Genomic DNA, 17,812 nt, shown 5'->3' with positions numbered 1-17,812 from the left:
TACAAAAGATCAGAGATGGTCCTTGATTCTGACATTCCTTCCAAACATTCACTACAGCTACAATAGCCTGGAGGTGATCGGCAGGAGAGAACAGAGGGGCGAAAAAACGGAAGAGAGAACTTACATTTCCTCTTTTGAAGATTGTGACTGAAAGCAGGAAAGAAACACGGCACTGAGCCACTTCCTTCGCAGGTTGCTCCTCCCCACCAGAAACACATTCTACCATAACACCAGTGCAATACCAGTTGATAAAACCTTACTCTCTTAACATCAAATCCATAGGTCTAATATAACTTGTTACATGCTTGTAATGAGTTATGTTGCTTCTACTATTTTACTAGTAGTGAATAGACTTACTCTTTTTAATGAAAACCATGATCTATCTGCCATTAGTCACTATAGGACTCATCCTGCAACTAGCCATTGCTTACAGATGGCTCAACAGTGGAAGCTTCCGTAGCCTGGCGTCCTTGATCAACCAAACCTAAACTATGCGGTTTCACCATAAATAACGTTTCCCGTCAACATCCAATGTCTTTAGGAATAATACTGTCCTTCGCTATCAATAAATATGTCCTTTGCTATCAAATAGCGTTTAAAAAAGTTTTTACCCAGGGTCTCCCATTTTCTGCCAGTGGGCTGCCATTGTAGTCCATTCTAGGCCACACAGTTACGCGAGCGTAAGCTAACACGTGATCTCCCACTTATACAGGCGGAAAATGGTAGACCCTGAGATAAAAACGTGTTTTAAATGCTTATTTGATAGCGAAGGACACATTCAACCTGACGAATCACAAGTATTGTTAATAGAGATATTGGATATGCCTCTGTTGACGGGAAATGTTGGCTCGTTGCGGGATGAAGCAATATAGGCCTATCAGTGGTGGATCGACTCACTCTTACTGAAAACCCTTACCTATCTGCCGTTAGTCACGACCGGCCTATCCCAGTTTGTTCTGTGCTTGTGTAACCGATGTGAAATGGCTAGTTAGTTAGCGGTGGTGCGCGCTAATAGCGTTTCAATCGGGTGACATCACTCGCTCTGCGACCTTAAGTAGTTGTTCCCCTTGCTCTGCAAGGGCCGCAGCTTTTGTGGCGCGATGGGTAACGATGCTTCGTGGGTGTCAGTTGTTGATGCGTGCAGAGGGTCCCTGGTTCAAGCCCAGGTTGGGGCGAGGAGAGGGACGGAAGCTATACTGTTACACTTGTTATATGTTATCTGTAGTGGATAGACTCACTCACTCTTTCTTACTTTACCATGCACTAGTCATCATACAACTACATCCCTAACTTGGTATGTTACCTTTGACCCCCATGATGTTAAATCTGTGACCCTTGAACCTCCCTCTCAGACATGGGAACATTGACTCTCTTTATGCCTGGTTAACGGGCCTCAGATGTTCCCTGTGCTACTGCCCACAACCTAACACACGCGCACGCGCACGCGCACGCGCACGCGCACGCGCGCGCGCACACACACACACACACACACACACACACACACACACACACACACACACACACCATTGGGCGCCTCTTGAGGCTCTGAGCTCCCTAATTGGCCTATTAGGTAGGACGGGGGCGGGAGTATTTGATGTATGGCTAAGAGCTTGTCAATCAAATGCGATTACACCCGCCCCCCTACGGTTTTCTCTCTCTGCCTCCGCTGTGCACATTCAACGTGAGACAGACAACAAATAGGCAGAGAAGGTTGTTACTGTGTGGTTTTGGATGAGCGCCGAAACCGTTTGGTAGACTTCGCACATACACAACAGGATGTAGCAGCGGCGAAAGAAATAAGAAAGGAGAAGAAAAACGCGTGCGAAGAACGGGAGGTGTAGATCGTGAGAGTGGACAGAAGCAGAAGCCGACGGTAGCAGGATTTCCCACGGCAGGTTATGATGACAGCACCGCGGCCCGAGCTTCTAACCTGAAGTACCGCTCCATGCGCTTTTGTTTGATGCTACGCTGGATTTTTACGCACTAAACGGACTCTGACTGGCACAGTTCAGATACTTTTGTAACAGAAGGGAGTACTGAAAGAAAGAGGACAGGATGGCGAGCCAAAACGACTGCTGTGTGAAGGTCTCTTTGAGGTATGCCCCTCCGCGGTCCCTGAAAGCCCACTGAAAGATTTCTGTTGACCTTTGCAGAACGCATTGTGTCTCTGTCACTGTGTGGCTCTGTTACCGGGCAATTAATTAATTAATTGATTCGCTCACATGTGAGTCCTAGAAGCATTCTCTGGTGATGTTATTTAGCTGTCCATATGTAGAGTACAGCAATAATTGCATTAGTACAGTTAGAATTTGGCTTGTTGCAACATATGGGTGTTCTTGTAGCTACTGTACACAGAGCAGATAAGGCAAAGTATGTGCCAGCATGCCTTCATATAGGTGCAGAAGATTAAGTAGATCAGTGCTATTATGCTGATAGGCTGAATGATCTCTTGGTTGAAATCATGAGTGTGTGTGATTTCTAAAAGTCCTCAGCCCAGGTGCTGGCGGGGTAGAATATCCATGGGGCGTTGCAGCCTGGTCTCATAGACTAGGCGTAGCATAGTAAATGTAAAGCTGGACTCTCAAGTAAGTATGATATATGTTACGTTTGGTATGGTTACATAAGACAGACAGTTACTTAATGCAAAAACGAAAGTAGTTTGGTTGGAGAGGTGGGTGTATAACGCAAATTTGGATATCATCACTGACAGCATTTTAGCTAAATAGCAACTTTTCAACTACTTACTACTTTTTTGCTACATTGCAACTATTTGGAGTGTTAACCTGTTTGGGCTAGGGGGCAGTATTGAGAATTTTGGAAAAAATATGTGCCCATTTTTAACTGCCTCCTACACCAACTCAGAAGCTAGAATATGCATATTATTGTTCAGGTTTGGATAGAAAACACCCTGAAGTTTCTAAAACTGTTTCAATGGTGTCTGTGAGTATAACAGAACTCCTATGGCAGGCAAAAACCTGACAAGGTTTCATGCAGGAAGCGGCCTGTCTGACAAGGAGTCGTGCGTCTTGCATCTGTTTATTGAAAAGTAAGGATCTTAGCTGTAACGTGACAATTCCCAGGGCTCCAATAGGCTCTCAGGACGCGGGAAAATCATGAAGGTTGACGAGGCAGCCTCAGGCTGAAACAGATTATCATCTTATTCAAGTGTCCCATTAGGTGACAATGGAGTGAGGCGCGTGCGCGATTAGCCCCCGTAGAGTATTTTAATTCGGCTGTTTAGTTTATTGCAGATTCCCGGTCGGAATATTATCGCTTTTCTACGAGATAAATGGCATAAAAATTGGTTTTAAACAGCGGTTGACATGCTTCGAAGTACGGTAATGGAATATTTAGAATTTTATTGTCACGAATTGCGCCATGCGCGCGACACTTCTTTACTATTTCGGATAGTGTCTGGAACGCACGAACAAAACGCCGCTATTCGGATATAACGATGGATTATTTTGGACCAAACCAACATTTGTTATTGAAGTAGCAGTCCTGGGTGTGCATTCTGACGAAGACAACAAAAGGTAATCAAACTTTTATAATAGTAAATATGATTATGGTGAGTGCTAAACTTGCCGGTGTCTAAATAGCGAGCCCGTGATGCCTGGGCTATGTACTTAGAATATTGCAAAATGTGCTTTCACCAAAAAGCTATTTTAAAATCGGACATATCGAGTGCATAGAGGAGGTCTGTATCTATAATTCTTAAAATAATTGTTATGCTTTTTGTGAACGTTTATCGTGAGTAATTTAGTAAAATGTTAGCGAATTCCCCGGAAGTTTGCTAGTATGCTAGTTCTGAACGTAACATGCTAATGTAAAAAGCTGGTTTTTGATATAAATATGAACTTGATTGAACAAAACATGCATGTATTGTATAACATAATGTCCTAGGGTTGTCATCTGATGAAGATCATCAAAGGTGAGTGCTGCATTTAGCTGTCTTCTGGGTTTTGGTGACATTATATGCTGGCTTGAAAAATGGGTGTCTGAATATTTCTGGCTTGGTACTCTGCTGACATAATCTAATGTTTTGCTTTCGTTGTAAAGCCTTTTTGAAATCGGACAGTGTGGTTAGATTAACGAGAGTCTTGTCTTTAAATAGCTGTAAAATAGTCATATGTTTGAGAAATTGAAGTAATAGGATTTTTAACTTTTTGAAAATCGCGCCACAGGCTGCAAGTGGCTGTTACGTAGGTGGGACGAATTCGTCCCGCCTAGCCCAGAGAGGTTAACTAACCATTCCCCTAACCTTAACCCTTTTAACTAACCATGCCCTTAACCCTTTAACCTAACTCCTAAACTTTACCCTGACCTTAACCTTAACCCCATAGCCTATCTAACAGTAGCCAGCTAGCTAATATTAGATACCTAGCTAGAATTCATAACATATCATACGTTTTGAAAATTCATAACATTGTACATTTAGAAAATTCGTAACACAATTTGAATTGTAATTCGTAACATATCATATGAGATGGGTGATGGACATTCACAATGTAATACATACCATACGAAACGTAACATATACTAAATGGGGTGTCTCAGATTTACGTACAGAATAATACGAAATGCTCTGAAACCAGGTTGGGCATTTCTGCCAGTCACAATAATATCAAATTCTCATCATGTGAGCTCTCCATGCCATGTGTTGTTGCTATTGCAATAGGGTGTCTTTTCATCGTTACAAAATAATTGCTTTCCCTCAATGACTCAGTGTTAGAAGAAATTTGCTTTGGACCTTGCCGAAATGTGCTTTTGCATTTGAGTCGACCATCACAAAGAGATGCCATCGCTCTGGGGAACAGTATCTACATGTGCTTCACATTTATTCACTGCCTTTGTTGAGAACAAAACCCTGAAGGCATGGGACTGGGTTGTGAGGTTATCGATGAATATTGGACATCGTCGCTGTTTAATTTGCGTGCCGTAAGGGGATATTATATATCACAGTAGGCTATCACCGCTAGGGCTGTGGCGGTCGTGAAATTTCATCACCCGGTGATTGTCAAGCAAATAACTGTCGGTCTCACGGTAATTGACCGTTAATTAACATAAACACATTTAGCATCTCCTGGCTTCCGCACATAAAAAAGTCTAATAAATACATTATTTATTTTAGACAGGTCTAAAGAAACATCATATGAAGAAAATGTAGTCTATTTCAGAAGAACAGAATAGCATACTCTGAGTTGTCCTTATGTTAGGTCCTGATCTGGCTATGCCAAATGGCTGTGGGCTAAACTAGTTAATTTAGCAGACAAGATTTGCTTATAATTTCGTGGCATTATTTAATATTATTTCATAGTATGAAGAATACAGTTGAACAAATATATACATATTTTCTCCAAACGATTTGAGGGAGCGCGGCTATTCTGTGTTGATCAGTTAACAGAGAAATAGGTACTCCTATGTGCTTCATTTGGAGTTATTAATGTAACTTTAGTTGTTCTACAAATGTTGGGCTATATGTTTTAGATTTTTATTACATTGTAAGGCTGCATGATGCGACTAATGATGATTTGAAAAAAGTCGCTTGAAAGGCATGAGCTCTGCTTAGTTTTTAGCGCAGGCTGTACACACCAATAGTCTCTCATTCCCAATTTGACAAGCACTTGATAATGCCTTGAATTTCACAGCAGCATCCCCTTTGTGGCTGTAATGTACCCTAAACAATCCATGCCTTTTGCGGCCCAGCTTGCTGCGTTGTGCCCTTCTCCCTGAGTGTGCTGCGCAATCCGAAGCGTCTCGCACTCACATGGCTCTCCTTCACGTGGATCAGGTCTTTCTCACAGGCTACATTCAAGTGAAGACAGGCTCATCGGGGATGTAACTGCGCGCGTCCTTATCCAATTCCGAGGTGTACAGTACTAGTCAAACGTTTGGACACACCTACTCATTCCAGAGTTTTTCTTTATTTGTACTATTTTCTACAGTGTAGAATAATAGTGAAGACATCACAACTATGAAATAACACATATGGAATCATGTAGTAATCAAAAAAGTGTTAAACAAATTAAAATATATTTTATATTTGAGATGACATCTTTGCACACTCTTGACATTCTCTCAACCAGCTTCACCAACAGTATTGAAGAAGTTCCCACATATGCTGGGCACTTGTTGGCTGCTTTTCCTTCACTCAGTGGTCCAACTCATCCAAAACCATCCCAATTGGGTTGAGGTCGGGTGATTGTGGTTGCCAGGTCATCTGATGCAGCACTCCATCACTCTCCTTCTTGGTCAAATAGCCCTTACACAGCCTGGAGGTGTGTTGGGTCATTGTCCTGTTGAAAAACAAATAATAGTCCCACTAAGCATAATGCTGTGGTAGCCATGCCGACTGACTAATATATAATTGATAGGCGAATATTGTCACCCATCAGACTTCTTGATTTGAATCTTCTCTTTACTTATACAAAATAATATGTGTAACATTTGTTTCGATTTAGAATGGACCATTATCATGCACCGGTATCGAAACGGGCAGCGGGAAAAAATATGTCATCTATGTACTTAAATAGCGATTGGAGGATGCTTTTCCCCGTGGTTTATTTTCATGCCAGCCAGGTAGACTATACTCCTTTTGTAAATGATACGCAATGTGCATAATATTAGGAAAGTTAAGATATAAATATAGTAGGTCTAGCCTATAGAAAGCTGATGGGATCCTCCTCTTTTTATTAGCGGCCATCACTCTGTTTTCTCCCGCAATTGCAAAGCCTATAGAAATGTTGTGCCACGTGAAGTGTTAGATTTTTTTAAATTATTTTTTTTACATTTACATTGTCAGAGTGATTAGGGGGACAATAGAGTGCTGAGTACCAGTTGGTAGCTAGTTTGGTAGGCTACTAATGATAATCGGCAGTATCAGAGCTTTCGAGAAGCATAATTACCCTGACTAAACGGTCACGTGGAATTTGACTGCCTTCATGACTCGTGACCGCCCCGGTGTGATGGTAATACGGTCACCTCCACAGCCCTGATCACCACCCAGCTTGGTTAGAACTTCATAATGTACTTCATTGGATGTAGACTACATAGACTAGTAACGTGAGAAGTCATGACTTAATTGGGCTAGTATATTGGATAGTATATCTGCAGTCGTGCGTGCGTGTTTCTCTTTCTCTGTGTGTGCGTGCGCGCGTGGCAACCTTGTCGCAGCCAGACGGTTTTTCCCCATGGCAAGACGGCCGGAATCAGGGCCATTTTCCCCCTGCAGTGGCCCATGTGTGGTTGGTAGGCTAAATGGTTACAAGGCTCGTAGCCTGTAGTCAGTCAGCTGGCTTCTTTTGACCAGGGTCCATAAGTAAAGAACACGGTGCCTTTTAAGGACGCGTCCAGCTGACGGGCTACAGGCTACGAGCCTTGTAAACATTTAGCCAACCAACCACACATGGGCCACTGCACTGGGGAAATGGGGCAATCAATATTACGGTTGACTTCCAGAGGTCCTGATCTCGCCCCCCCCCTCCCCCGGTGCGGCACGAGACCGTCAGACAATGGGCCGACACCACCGCCTCACCACAGGGCAGAACCCGGCATTAGAGTCAGCCTGTCAGTTAGTTCCTTTGCGCTTTGTCACAATGTCAAAAAGAGGAAGTGGTTTAGCCAACATTTTGCTGAGGCTTTTCAAAAAGAGTGAAAAGAAGAAAAGCGACGCTGCTTGTTCATTGTTGTTCATCTGCTGTTCGTATTAGGGCGGCAGGTAGCCTTAGTAGATCGAATCCCCGAGCTGACAAGGTAGAAATCTGTCGTTCTGCCCCGTAGTGCCACTGTTGTAATAGGAATCTTAAAAGCATGCTCTGTTCTCTTCTTCGTGTGTGATCTAAAATGTGCGTATTTACTCTGTTCCTAATGGGTGGCATTGAAAGCAGTGTTAGTAGTGACAGGAAGTAGGGACGCATACAAACAAACACACGGCTCTAGATGACTTCCCGTGGAACTAGAGATGCATCCCAAATAGCACACCCAATACACTACTTTTGACCTTATCTCAACGGGCCCTGGTAAAAAAAATAGTGCACTATATTGGGGAATAGGGTGCCATTTGGGATGCACATTAAGATTTTGGGGTTTGACTAGTGCGTGTTTGTGAGCCGACGAAGGGAGGTGTTGATGGCCAAACAAAGTCAGGTTCACCACCCTGACCTAGAGGCTGGACCCCATAGCCCCGCCACTCCAGTCTGTCACGACAGAGAAGCCATTCGTTTCCTGTCTGTCTGGGAAGCCTTCACTAAACAACATTCAGAGAACATACAGCCAACATACAGATAGCCTGTTACACAATGACCCAGAGTCTTGCATCCAAACAGTAGATCACACACGCTTCCGGTGCTGTCGATGCCGTCTTGAGGGCTGGTGTTGGCTTGAGGTTGACAGATTTATGTTGCTGATGGCTTGCTCTGTGTTTATTTTTGTTTAATCTGTGTGTGTGGGAAATCATATGTGCTTTTCATGTATTTCTCTGTGTGTGCAAGCTCTTCTGAACATGTGCTTTTGGGTGTGTGGGTATGTTTGTTCTTGAGTATTTCATCTGCAGGCCATGTTTGCCCCTCTCTCCCCTCTCTTCGTCCCTCCTTGCTCCATCCTCCTCTCACCTCCTCTTTTCACCCCCCCCGTCATTGCGGTCCAGAGAGAGGTCTTACGTGAAGGTGTTGAGTCAACAGCCAATCTTGTTATAAATAGACACAAAGAAGACCGAGAGAGGCTGTTGACTGCATGTCTCCTGTGACGACTGGACGAAACTGGAGGAGACTGGAGGAGAGACACAGGGCCGCATCCCAAATGGCACCCTATTCCCTATGCAGTGCACTACTTTGAATCAGAGCACTGGTCAACAGTAGTGCTCTAAATAGAGTTGATCAGACGAGCAGCCAGCCACCACCTCAGGGTGCTCTGAAACAACATTACCCGTCAAGCGCCCGGGTGGGGGGGGGTGGGGGGCTGAGATTGTCTGATGTTCTGCTCCTCTTCTGATGATGAGGCTGGAAATAGATTTAATATGAATACTTTAATTGTGATGAATAGGTTATTATGAACAGGGAAGGAGATACAAGGATGTACTTTGTTGACTGTTGCCATGCAGGAGTGATCTTTGTGTGTTGTGGTGATCGCAGAAGCGTTTTACCACACTGGTTACCGCCATGGCTTACAATTTTGACTTGAGTCTGTGTGACGCAACGTGCGTTGCGTGAAAGGATTTTCTGCTACCAACTTTCCGTTGCTGCTTTGCTCTGCATTCAGACTGTTACAGGCCACGATATTGACAGTCTGCCCTTGGCACAACAGTGATTAGCCTAGAATACAATGACAGAAACCAGGGGGTGTAGAATAAATTGACATTTTTATAAGGGTTTGTTTTGGTTGTTGGACGTATGTCCTGTGTAGGATGTGTGTGTCGCGTCTGTTTCCTGTTGACACTGTGAACCGTTCACTGGGTCGACAGCCTCTCTAGGGGGGCTGCTTTACAGGCCTGGCTCTGGTGGGAACTAGCCCACCAGAGAGTGTGTGTGTGTGTGTGTGTGTTATGCTGAGCGATTTAACCAAAATCATTGGTTCAATTATTTTGAATTCCATTTCCTTCTGTTTTTTTTTCTTCTTCTGTGAGCTCAATGCGCACAGATTGCACAGTTTCTCTAGAGATGAATCAGATCAAGCCCAAACTGTAGTAGGGAGTTGTAGTTTCCAACAAGATAAGAATTCTACATAGTTTAGCGCAGAAAACGTAATTAAACTTAAGTAATTAACAACAACAACTATAATCCATTGCATGCCGGTGTGTTTCTTTTACACCTGCTACGTTAGGTTAGTGTAGGGACAGAAGAGACAGAAGAATGTGCAATTTGAAAGGGATAGAAAGCAGTTTCTTTGCGAGGTATCCAGTGCTCCATTTGTAAATCGGGAGGTGCCGGAACAAACAGTGAGCACAAGAGAAGAAAAATGAAAAATCTCCTTTTATAATAAAGCATTGCATTCATTTCATCGCATTTGTGTAGTGGCATAGAGCAATAGAGTAGAGGCACTTACAGAAGTTTTATATATGGGGTCCATTTTTTGTGGGTAAAAAATGGGAAAATGTTGGCCTTTAATAAAGCATTTCATGCAATTCTATGTACGTCATTTTACATGACTGGAGACTTTGGCTGAATCTTTGTTAATACCACACAAATGATCGAAATGGCAGGCAACTTTGACACTGACAAAACTGAGAATCTGATATCAATAAAAACGACCTTGTCTTGAATCCGTCAATAGACTAGGCTTAGGTGTGTGGAGACATGATGTAGGCTACAGTGTGAGGAGGAAATTGTAGTCATAAAAATGCTTTCCAGTTTCACTGACCCACACAATGATGCGCAGTTCACTCACTGGTGACGGTCGTGCCAAAAGCCTCTGTCTCTGTCTCTCTCTCAAAACAATATTTGGAAGTTGATCAAATATTTTGGTGGCCTACAGCATAGAGTCTAAATTAAATGATTCAGTGCAACGCTTGAGAGATGCTTGTGTCTTTCAGAGCAGAGAGGGAGAGAGATCATAGAACGTGAATGTCATTCTAGTTATGTGAGAGATACTGGCGGGCTTCTCTCACAGCCACCGTCCTATATATATATATATATATATATATATATATGCCCACAAACTCCAGTATAGCTGTGGGGCTTACAAGTATGAATTTCTTACAGCCTAATTTTCAAGACATCAATGTACAGCAACGTTTTTAGGCGTCACTGCAGAACACCTGGCATATGATGATGCACACACAGCTGTGGGGCTTACAAGACTTCAATTTCGTGTACTTTTCAAGACATCAATGTAGAACAAACATATATCAAGTCAAATGATTATGATATCAGAATATACTTCCGATGAAATACATGGACGCAGGCTACAGCGGAACACCTATTATGTTATACAGGCCTCGTGCCTATGTGATAATATGAAGCGCTTATTCAGATTAACTTCACAGTGCACCTTAGTTATCCAAAACCTCCCATAACACAGCCATTTCCTTGTGCGCCTCCTCCCTATTTCTTGTTTTGCTCCTGGTGTCTGTGACACATCTGTGTCCTTTAGCGATCCATGACCTCACATAGGGGACTGGGTTGAATTGGGTCAGGGCTGGGCCAACAAGGTTCAGAAAGAGAAGCCCTGATATGGTTGAGGTGCAAATCAGATTTGTTTGAGGAAATCCCCGCTCGCATTCTGTACTGGAGATGGGGACGGTGTTGACCACCATCACCAGCACTTTGAGTCCATCTGGAACGTGTCCTTTATCATTACCGTTAGTGTCCTTGTACTGCCTGTAGGTCCGTATGACCGTACATGGACTGTCGATGCCAAGCCGAGAGATTTTACCACTGTTTCTCCATACATAGCTCCTACGTCCTCCGGCCAGTATTGCACGTAAAGCACCTTCAGCTCCTCTCTGACCTGGCTGTGTCCTGTATTGTCCACCGTCCATCCTCTTTAAGAGAACATTCTAGCCTCCAAGCTCTATGGAAAAACTCCCTCTGATTAAGGACTCCGCCGCTGGGTCTTCAACCATTCAGTTTGACGCTTTAGAAAGAGTTCTCCTAGAGTTCTCCTCCTAATCCCTGTCTGGCTGAGGTGTGTGTGTGTGTGTGTGTTTGTGTGTGTCAGCCTGGCTGCTTTGCCATTGCACTGAACACCCTCGATACCCTGGTGACTGCCCTGTGTGCAGTAATAATTGTGCGGTCTCTCTTTTGGAGCTCGAGTGACAATTCAGATCGTTCTTGATGTGCATCACACATAAGGCCTAGATCGTTGACAAACCCATGCGAGGATATCCTCATGGTAAGGCCACTAGCTCTGACGGGTCACACCGTCGCAGGAGGCATCCTCAAAGCTTGTGACGAGCCGGGTCATTTTTCCACACGGACTCGACCGTTCTAAAACTGGATGCCACCCATCTAGTGTCCAAGATCCTGTCGATTTTTATTTTATTTTTTATTTTATTTTTTATTATTTTATTTATTATTATTATTATTGTTATTATTATTATTATTATTATTATTTTTTAGCACAGCTAAATGTCTAAACTCTCTATGCACTCCCGTCTCTTTTACCACATTGCCTAATGTGAGCTCAAGCCTGCGTACGGAGCAGTTATAGAAGAGGGCCTGGAGCCTCGTTGCTACTCCGCTCTCGCGTCCCAGCATGACAGACGCACCACCACACGTAATTCCGATGAGGGTTTTGGAGAGAAAGTCCTCAGTAAACTTTACCCCCTCCTAATGCGGATAACAGATTACGGACAATTCCCCCAGCAGATAAGTCCTCCCGTTCCACAAGATCAACGAAAATGTTTGCTGGTACGTCCATATCTGCCAGCTGAAGTCTAGATGTTTACAATCAAGGCTCTGTTTTTTATTCAAACTAGTAGCCTCATCGAGCGTTAGGCTGATTTTTTTTTGGGGGGGGGAGAGCACTGTACTGTTCTTTCAAATAGTTTTCACTTCGGATGAAATATGTTGCTGTGTGTTGGCGCAAGCGACATTTTGAGTGGAGTATTCTCCCCAAAATAATCTAACCGAACCGACCACACAAAGAACCCGCTAACGGGAGACTGGCCCCCTGCCCTCATTGTCCCCTGGTTATCTCGTGTTAAGAGCTGTTCAAGGCCAGATACTTACTGTAGCCTATAAAATGCATCCCTCTCTCCACCCTTCATTCAAGTAAAGCTGGATTGCATGAGCAATCTAACATAATAGGATAAGTGAAAGCGAGTGTTCAAACTATATCGCTTTCTGGGATTGGAAGCAGGGGAGGATGCAATACAATGTCGTTACTAGTGAAGCTAATTACAGTGTTACACCGGTATAACAGCTTCTATCTCAAGGCCATCAGACTGTTAAACAGCCATCACTAACATTGAGTGGCTGCTGCCAGCATACTGACTCAACTCCAGCCACTTTAATAATGGGAAAATGGATGTAATCAATTTATCACTAGCCACTTTATATAATGTTTACATACCCTACATTACTCATCTCATATGTATATACTGTACTCTATACCATCTACTGCATCTTGCCATCCTGATGTAATGTATCACTAGCCACTTTAAACAATGCCACTTTATATAATGTTTTCATAACCTACATTACTCATCTCTTATGTATATACTGTACTCTTACCATCTACTGCATCTTGCCTATGCCGTTCGGCCATCACTCATTTATATATTTTTATGTACATATTCGTCTTCATTCCTTTACACTTGTGTGTCCAAGGTCGTTGTTGTGGGATTGTTAGGTTATATTACTTGTTAGATATTAGTGCATAGTCGGAACAAGAAGCACAAGCATTTCGCTACACTCGCATTAACATCTGCTAACCATGTGTATGTGACCAATACATTTGATTTGATTTGAAGGTGTTACCAGGTATTCAAACAGGACACCGGATCTACCAACAACATCTTCATAGAGGTCCCTCTCCAGACACACACACACACACACACACACACACACACCAGCCTCTTCACCTTGGTCACATGGTCTCTGACCCCTAGTCATTAGAGGAAGTAATTTGTCAGGGGGTGCTAAACGAAAGACTTTCCTGACTGGAGCTGGGACGGTTACAGAAACCGAAGCATGGCAGAGTCAACAAAGCACGGCGCCGTTAGTAAAGAACGGTAAAGTACAGCAAAGCCTTAGCTCAACGCAGACTTACTTAGTATTGTACACTACAGGCCCAATTGGCACATTTTTTATTGGCTGATATGAATACAAGGTGTATTACCCATTAACAGGGAATGCCATTACTAGACGTAATCACTGATCACTAACCACTTATCTGTCAGGAGTGGTGAAAGCTTTATTGTGGACACCCTTATTTTGATCTATCATGGCACTATTGGATTTAGTATGGATCCCTACTGTGTTAGATCAGTGATTTAGGACGAGGGAAAAATGCAATACCACGGTCTACAGTCTAATCGATAAGTGCAAACTCATGGCAGTACAGAAGCCGTAGCATTTATCAGGAATCAACAGTATTATTTTGTTATTATAAATCCTGGGGGATTACAGTAGGACTGTAGGTGCCCTGTTCACTGCCTGGCTGTTTTTATAAGAAGGCCGTTCCATTTGATTTCAATCACCTTTTGACCGCATCCCTTTTTATTTGAATGAAACTTTCCATACATATTTGCCCACGGTAGAAGTGGTCAGAAGTTACATTTTTGGTATCAGAATGCCAAAACATTCAGGAGATAGAGGTGCTCAAAGTTGACCCATTATGCATACTAGGGTTGGGCCGTATACAGATTTTCATACCTTCATACCGTTTCTGTACCTTACCGGGGTATACGGTATTAACGGCAGTGCAGTATGTGGACATCTCATTCCAAAATCATGGGCATTAATATCGAGTTGGTCCCTCTTTGCTGCTATAACAGCCTCCGCTCTTCTAGGAAGGCTTTCCACTAGATGTTGGAACATTGCTGCACGGACTTGCTTCCATTCAGCCACAAGAGCATTAGTGAAGTCGGGCAATGATGTTGGGCGATTAGGCCTGGCTCGAGGTCGGCGTTCCAATTCATCCCAAAGGTGTTTCGATGGGGTTGAGGTCAGGGCTCTGTGCAGGCCAGTCAAGTTCTTCCACACCTATCTCAACAAACCATTTCTGTATGGACCTCGCTTTGTGCACAGGGGCATTGTCATGCTGAAACAGTAAAGGGCCTTCCCCAAACTGTTGCCACAAAGTTGGAAGCACAGAATCGTCTAGAATGTCATTGTATGCTGTAGCATTAAGATTTCCCATTACTGGAACTAAGGGGCCTAGCCCAAACCATGAAAAACAGCCCCTGACCATTATTCCCCCTCCACCAAACTTTACAGTTGGCACTATGCATTGGGGCAGGTGTTCTCCTGGCATTCGCCAAACCCAGATTCGTACGTCGGACTGCCAGATGGTAAAGCGTGATTCTTCATTCCAGAGAATGCGTTTTCACTGCTCTTGAGTCCAATTGCGGCAAGCTTTACACCACTCCAGCCGACGTTTGGCATTGCGCATGGCGATCTTAGGCTTGTGTGGCTGCTCGGACAGGGAAATCCATTTTATGAAGCTACCGCCCAACAGTTCTTGTACTGATGTTGCTTCCAGAGGAAGTTTGGAACTCCGTGGTGTTGCAACCGAGGACAGACGATTTATACACACTACGCACTTCAGAACTCGGCGGCCCCGTTCTGTGAGCTTGTGTGGCCTACCACTTCGCGGTTGAGCCGTTGTTGCTCCTAGACGTTTCCATCTCCACAATAATAGCACTTCCAGTTGACCAGGGCAACTCTAGCAGGGCAGACATTTGGCGACCTGACTTGTTGGAAAGATGGCATCCTATGACGGTGCCACGTTGAAAGTCACTGAGCTCTTCAGTAAGGCCATTCTACTGCTAATGTTTTCTCTGGAGATTGCATTGCAGTGTGCTCGATTTTTGTACACCTGTCAGCAATGGGTGTGGCTGAAATAGCTTAATCTGCTAATTTGAAGGGGTGTCCACATACTTATGTATAAATAGTGTATTTCTTTCCAAATGTATTATTATTATTATTATTATTTTTAAATATGCATGCTAACAAAGTACTAGTGAATTCCCATAGCAGACGCTAGCTAAATACTAGCAAGTGCAAGCGAACATTAAACAAATTGCAACGACTAAAGACACCCCAGCTCATGAAGTTGTATAACTATCTCAAAAGGTTTGCTGCACTCACAAAACAAATATTAGACAGCAGGGAACTTGATCCAGGAGTGGATTGGCTGTCTTTGCTGTAACCAAGAAGCTTTATCTTTTTAAGCTCGTGACTTAGCTAGCAAATTAGCAAACCAAATGCATTTCTGGAGACCTTTTTTTTGGCACATCTTAGATAGTGAAACTTATATATTGAACCAAAATATAAACGGAACATGCAGCATTTTCAACGATTTTGCATTTTCAACAAGTTTTAAATTCATTAGACCCTAATCTATGGATTTCACATGACTGGGCAGTGCCATGAGTCCCCCCCCCCCAAAAAGAAACTGTCTGTTTTTTTACAGACAGTTTCATCAGCTGTCCAGGTGGCTTGTCTCAGACGATCCCGCAGGTGAAGAAGCGGGATGTGGAGGTCCTGGGCTGGCGTGGTTACACATGGTCTGTGGGTGTGAGGCCAGATGGACGTACTGCCAAATTCTCTAAAACAACATTGGAGGAGGCTTATGGTAGAGAAATGAACATTACACTCTCTGGAAACAGCTCTGGTAGGCATTCCTGCAGTGAGCATGCCAATTGCATGCATCCTCAAAACTTGCGACATCTGTGGCATGCTGTGCACCTATGTAACGATCATGCTGTTTAATCAGCTTCTTGATATACCACACCTGTCAGGTGAATGCATTATCGTGACAAAGGAGCAATGCTCACTAACAGGGATGTATACACATTTGTGCACAGAATTTGAGAGAAATATGCTTTTTGTGCATATGGAACATTTCTGGGATCTTTTATTTCAGCTCATGAAACATGGGACCAACACTTTACATTGTTGCAATGATGTTTTTTGTTCAGTGTAGTTATAAGATATTTAGCTGGCAAACATTAGTAGTGAATTTCAAGTGTAACTTGATCAGCTCTCTTGCGCTGCGCAAGAGTGGGTCGTCACATCATGACAGCTTCCGTTTGCTCCGTGTGCTCGTTGTAAACAAACATACTCTGTGACTGGCTCAATCAGCTGCTTTGGGGAACAGTTAAAAACAATGACGCAACAGCTGAAATGAGGAACATGATCTGCTTTTGTCTTTTAACCTAGGGCACATGTTGACTACAGGTATTCATTTGAAAATATTCAATATTTTCACATTCATGAAAAAAATAAGCTAAAAATAGTTTGAGGTATTGAAAATCATACTGTGGGTATTTAAAAATACCCTGGAATACGGTATATACATTATACCGCCCAAGCCTAATGCATACCCCACTATACCATGAGATGTCTGTCTTCATCACTGGAAAAGATTATCGGTTGCATTTGATCGTTAAAAAACCTTTTAACATCAATTATTAAAAAAAACGTGTAAACTGCATAACATTTTTTTTCGCATATTGTTGCATGTTGTAGTTTTAAACGCTAATTTACATCATTTGCGCTGCGTGTGTTGTGCCCGCCAACGGTTGAGACACAGCATACTCTTGAATACAGGGTGGGTGTCATTTCAATATAGTTCATAGAATGGACCTGTCCTTTCAGACCACTGCAATTTAGCTGGTACGCCATTGACATTTAAATTGAATTGCCATTTTTACTTCCAATTACTACCACAATGATGGCCGCCGGTCCACCCACTGTCGAAGGTCAATGGGAATGTATATTCTATTATCTATATTTCTATGATTTCCAATCAGATGAATATGGAGATGTCAATGTTTTTGATTTAGTTAGATTTTATGCAGTATGTTTTGATCTATTTCTAGCCTGCCCAGGGACTGTGGACGACAGCTTACTAGCTAGTTCTGAAACTATACTGTGTGAGATGTTGATTATTGTGCTTCTGTGGTAATGTGTCTGACTTTAATATCCTCCGTGAGCAGTTTGGATAACAAATTCCCCCTCCCTGTCGATTCCACATAACTCGTGTGTTTCAGTGTGTTGTGGAGGTGTTGTGTGTTTGTGTCTGTGAGTTTATTTTTCTGCGTTTGCTTCTCTGCGTGTGTGTGTTTCTAAGTGTGTGTGTGTGTGTGTGTGTGTGTGTGTGTGTGTGTGTGTGTTTTTCTCTGTTAGTGTATGTCCCTCAAGGTGTT

The 17,812-nt window shown here is 43.2% G+C and overlaps 1 protein-coding gene across 4 annotated transcripts in view; it reads left to right on the top strand.

Annotated features, from left to right (window-relative positions):
* Positions 1–1,676: 1,676 nt before the first annotated feature.
* The window catches only part of LOC106582687 (kinesin-like protein KIF21B), a 127,960-nt gene continuing 111,824 nt past the window's right edge, over positions 1,677–17,812 (top strand). For all 4 annotated transcript variants that reach the window (XM_014165987.3, XM_014165984.3, XM_014165985.3 and 1 more), the window contains exon 1: positions 1,677–2,096. In XM_014165987.3, the coding sequence (XP_014021462.3) occupies positions 2,056–2,096 (41 nt within the window). In that variant the 5' untranslated portion in view covers positions 1,677–2,055. The remainder of the gene's footprint in view (positions 2,097–17,812) is intronic.

This window comes from Salmo salar, chromosome 22 (assembly GCF_965601325.2).
Source record: "Salmo salar chromosome 22, fSalSal1, whole genome shotgun sequence".
Taxonomy (NCBI): domain Eukaryota; kingdom Metazoa; phylum Chordata; class Actinopteri; order Salmoniformes; family Salmonidae; genus Salmo; species Salmo salar.
The sequence above is the reverse complement of the archived record's forward strand: the minus strand, read 5'-3'. Positions and strand labels throughout refer to the sequence as shown.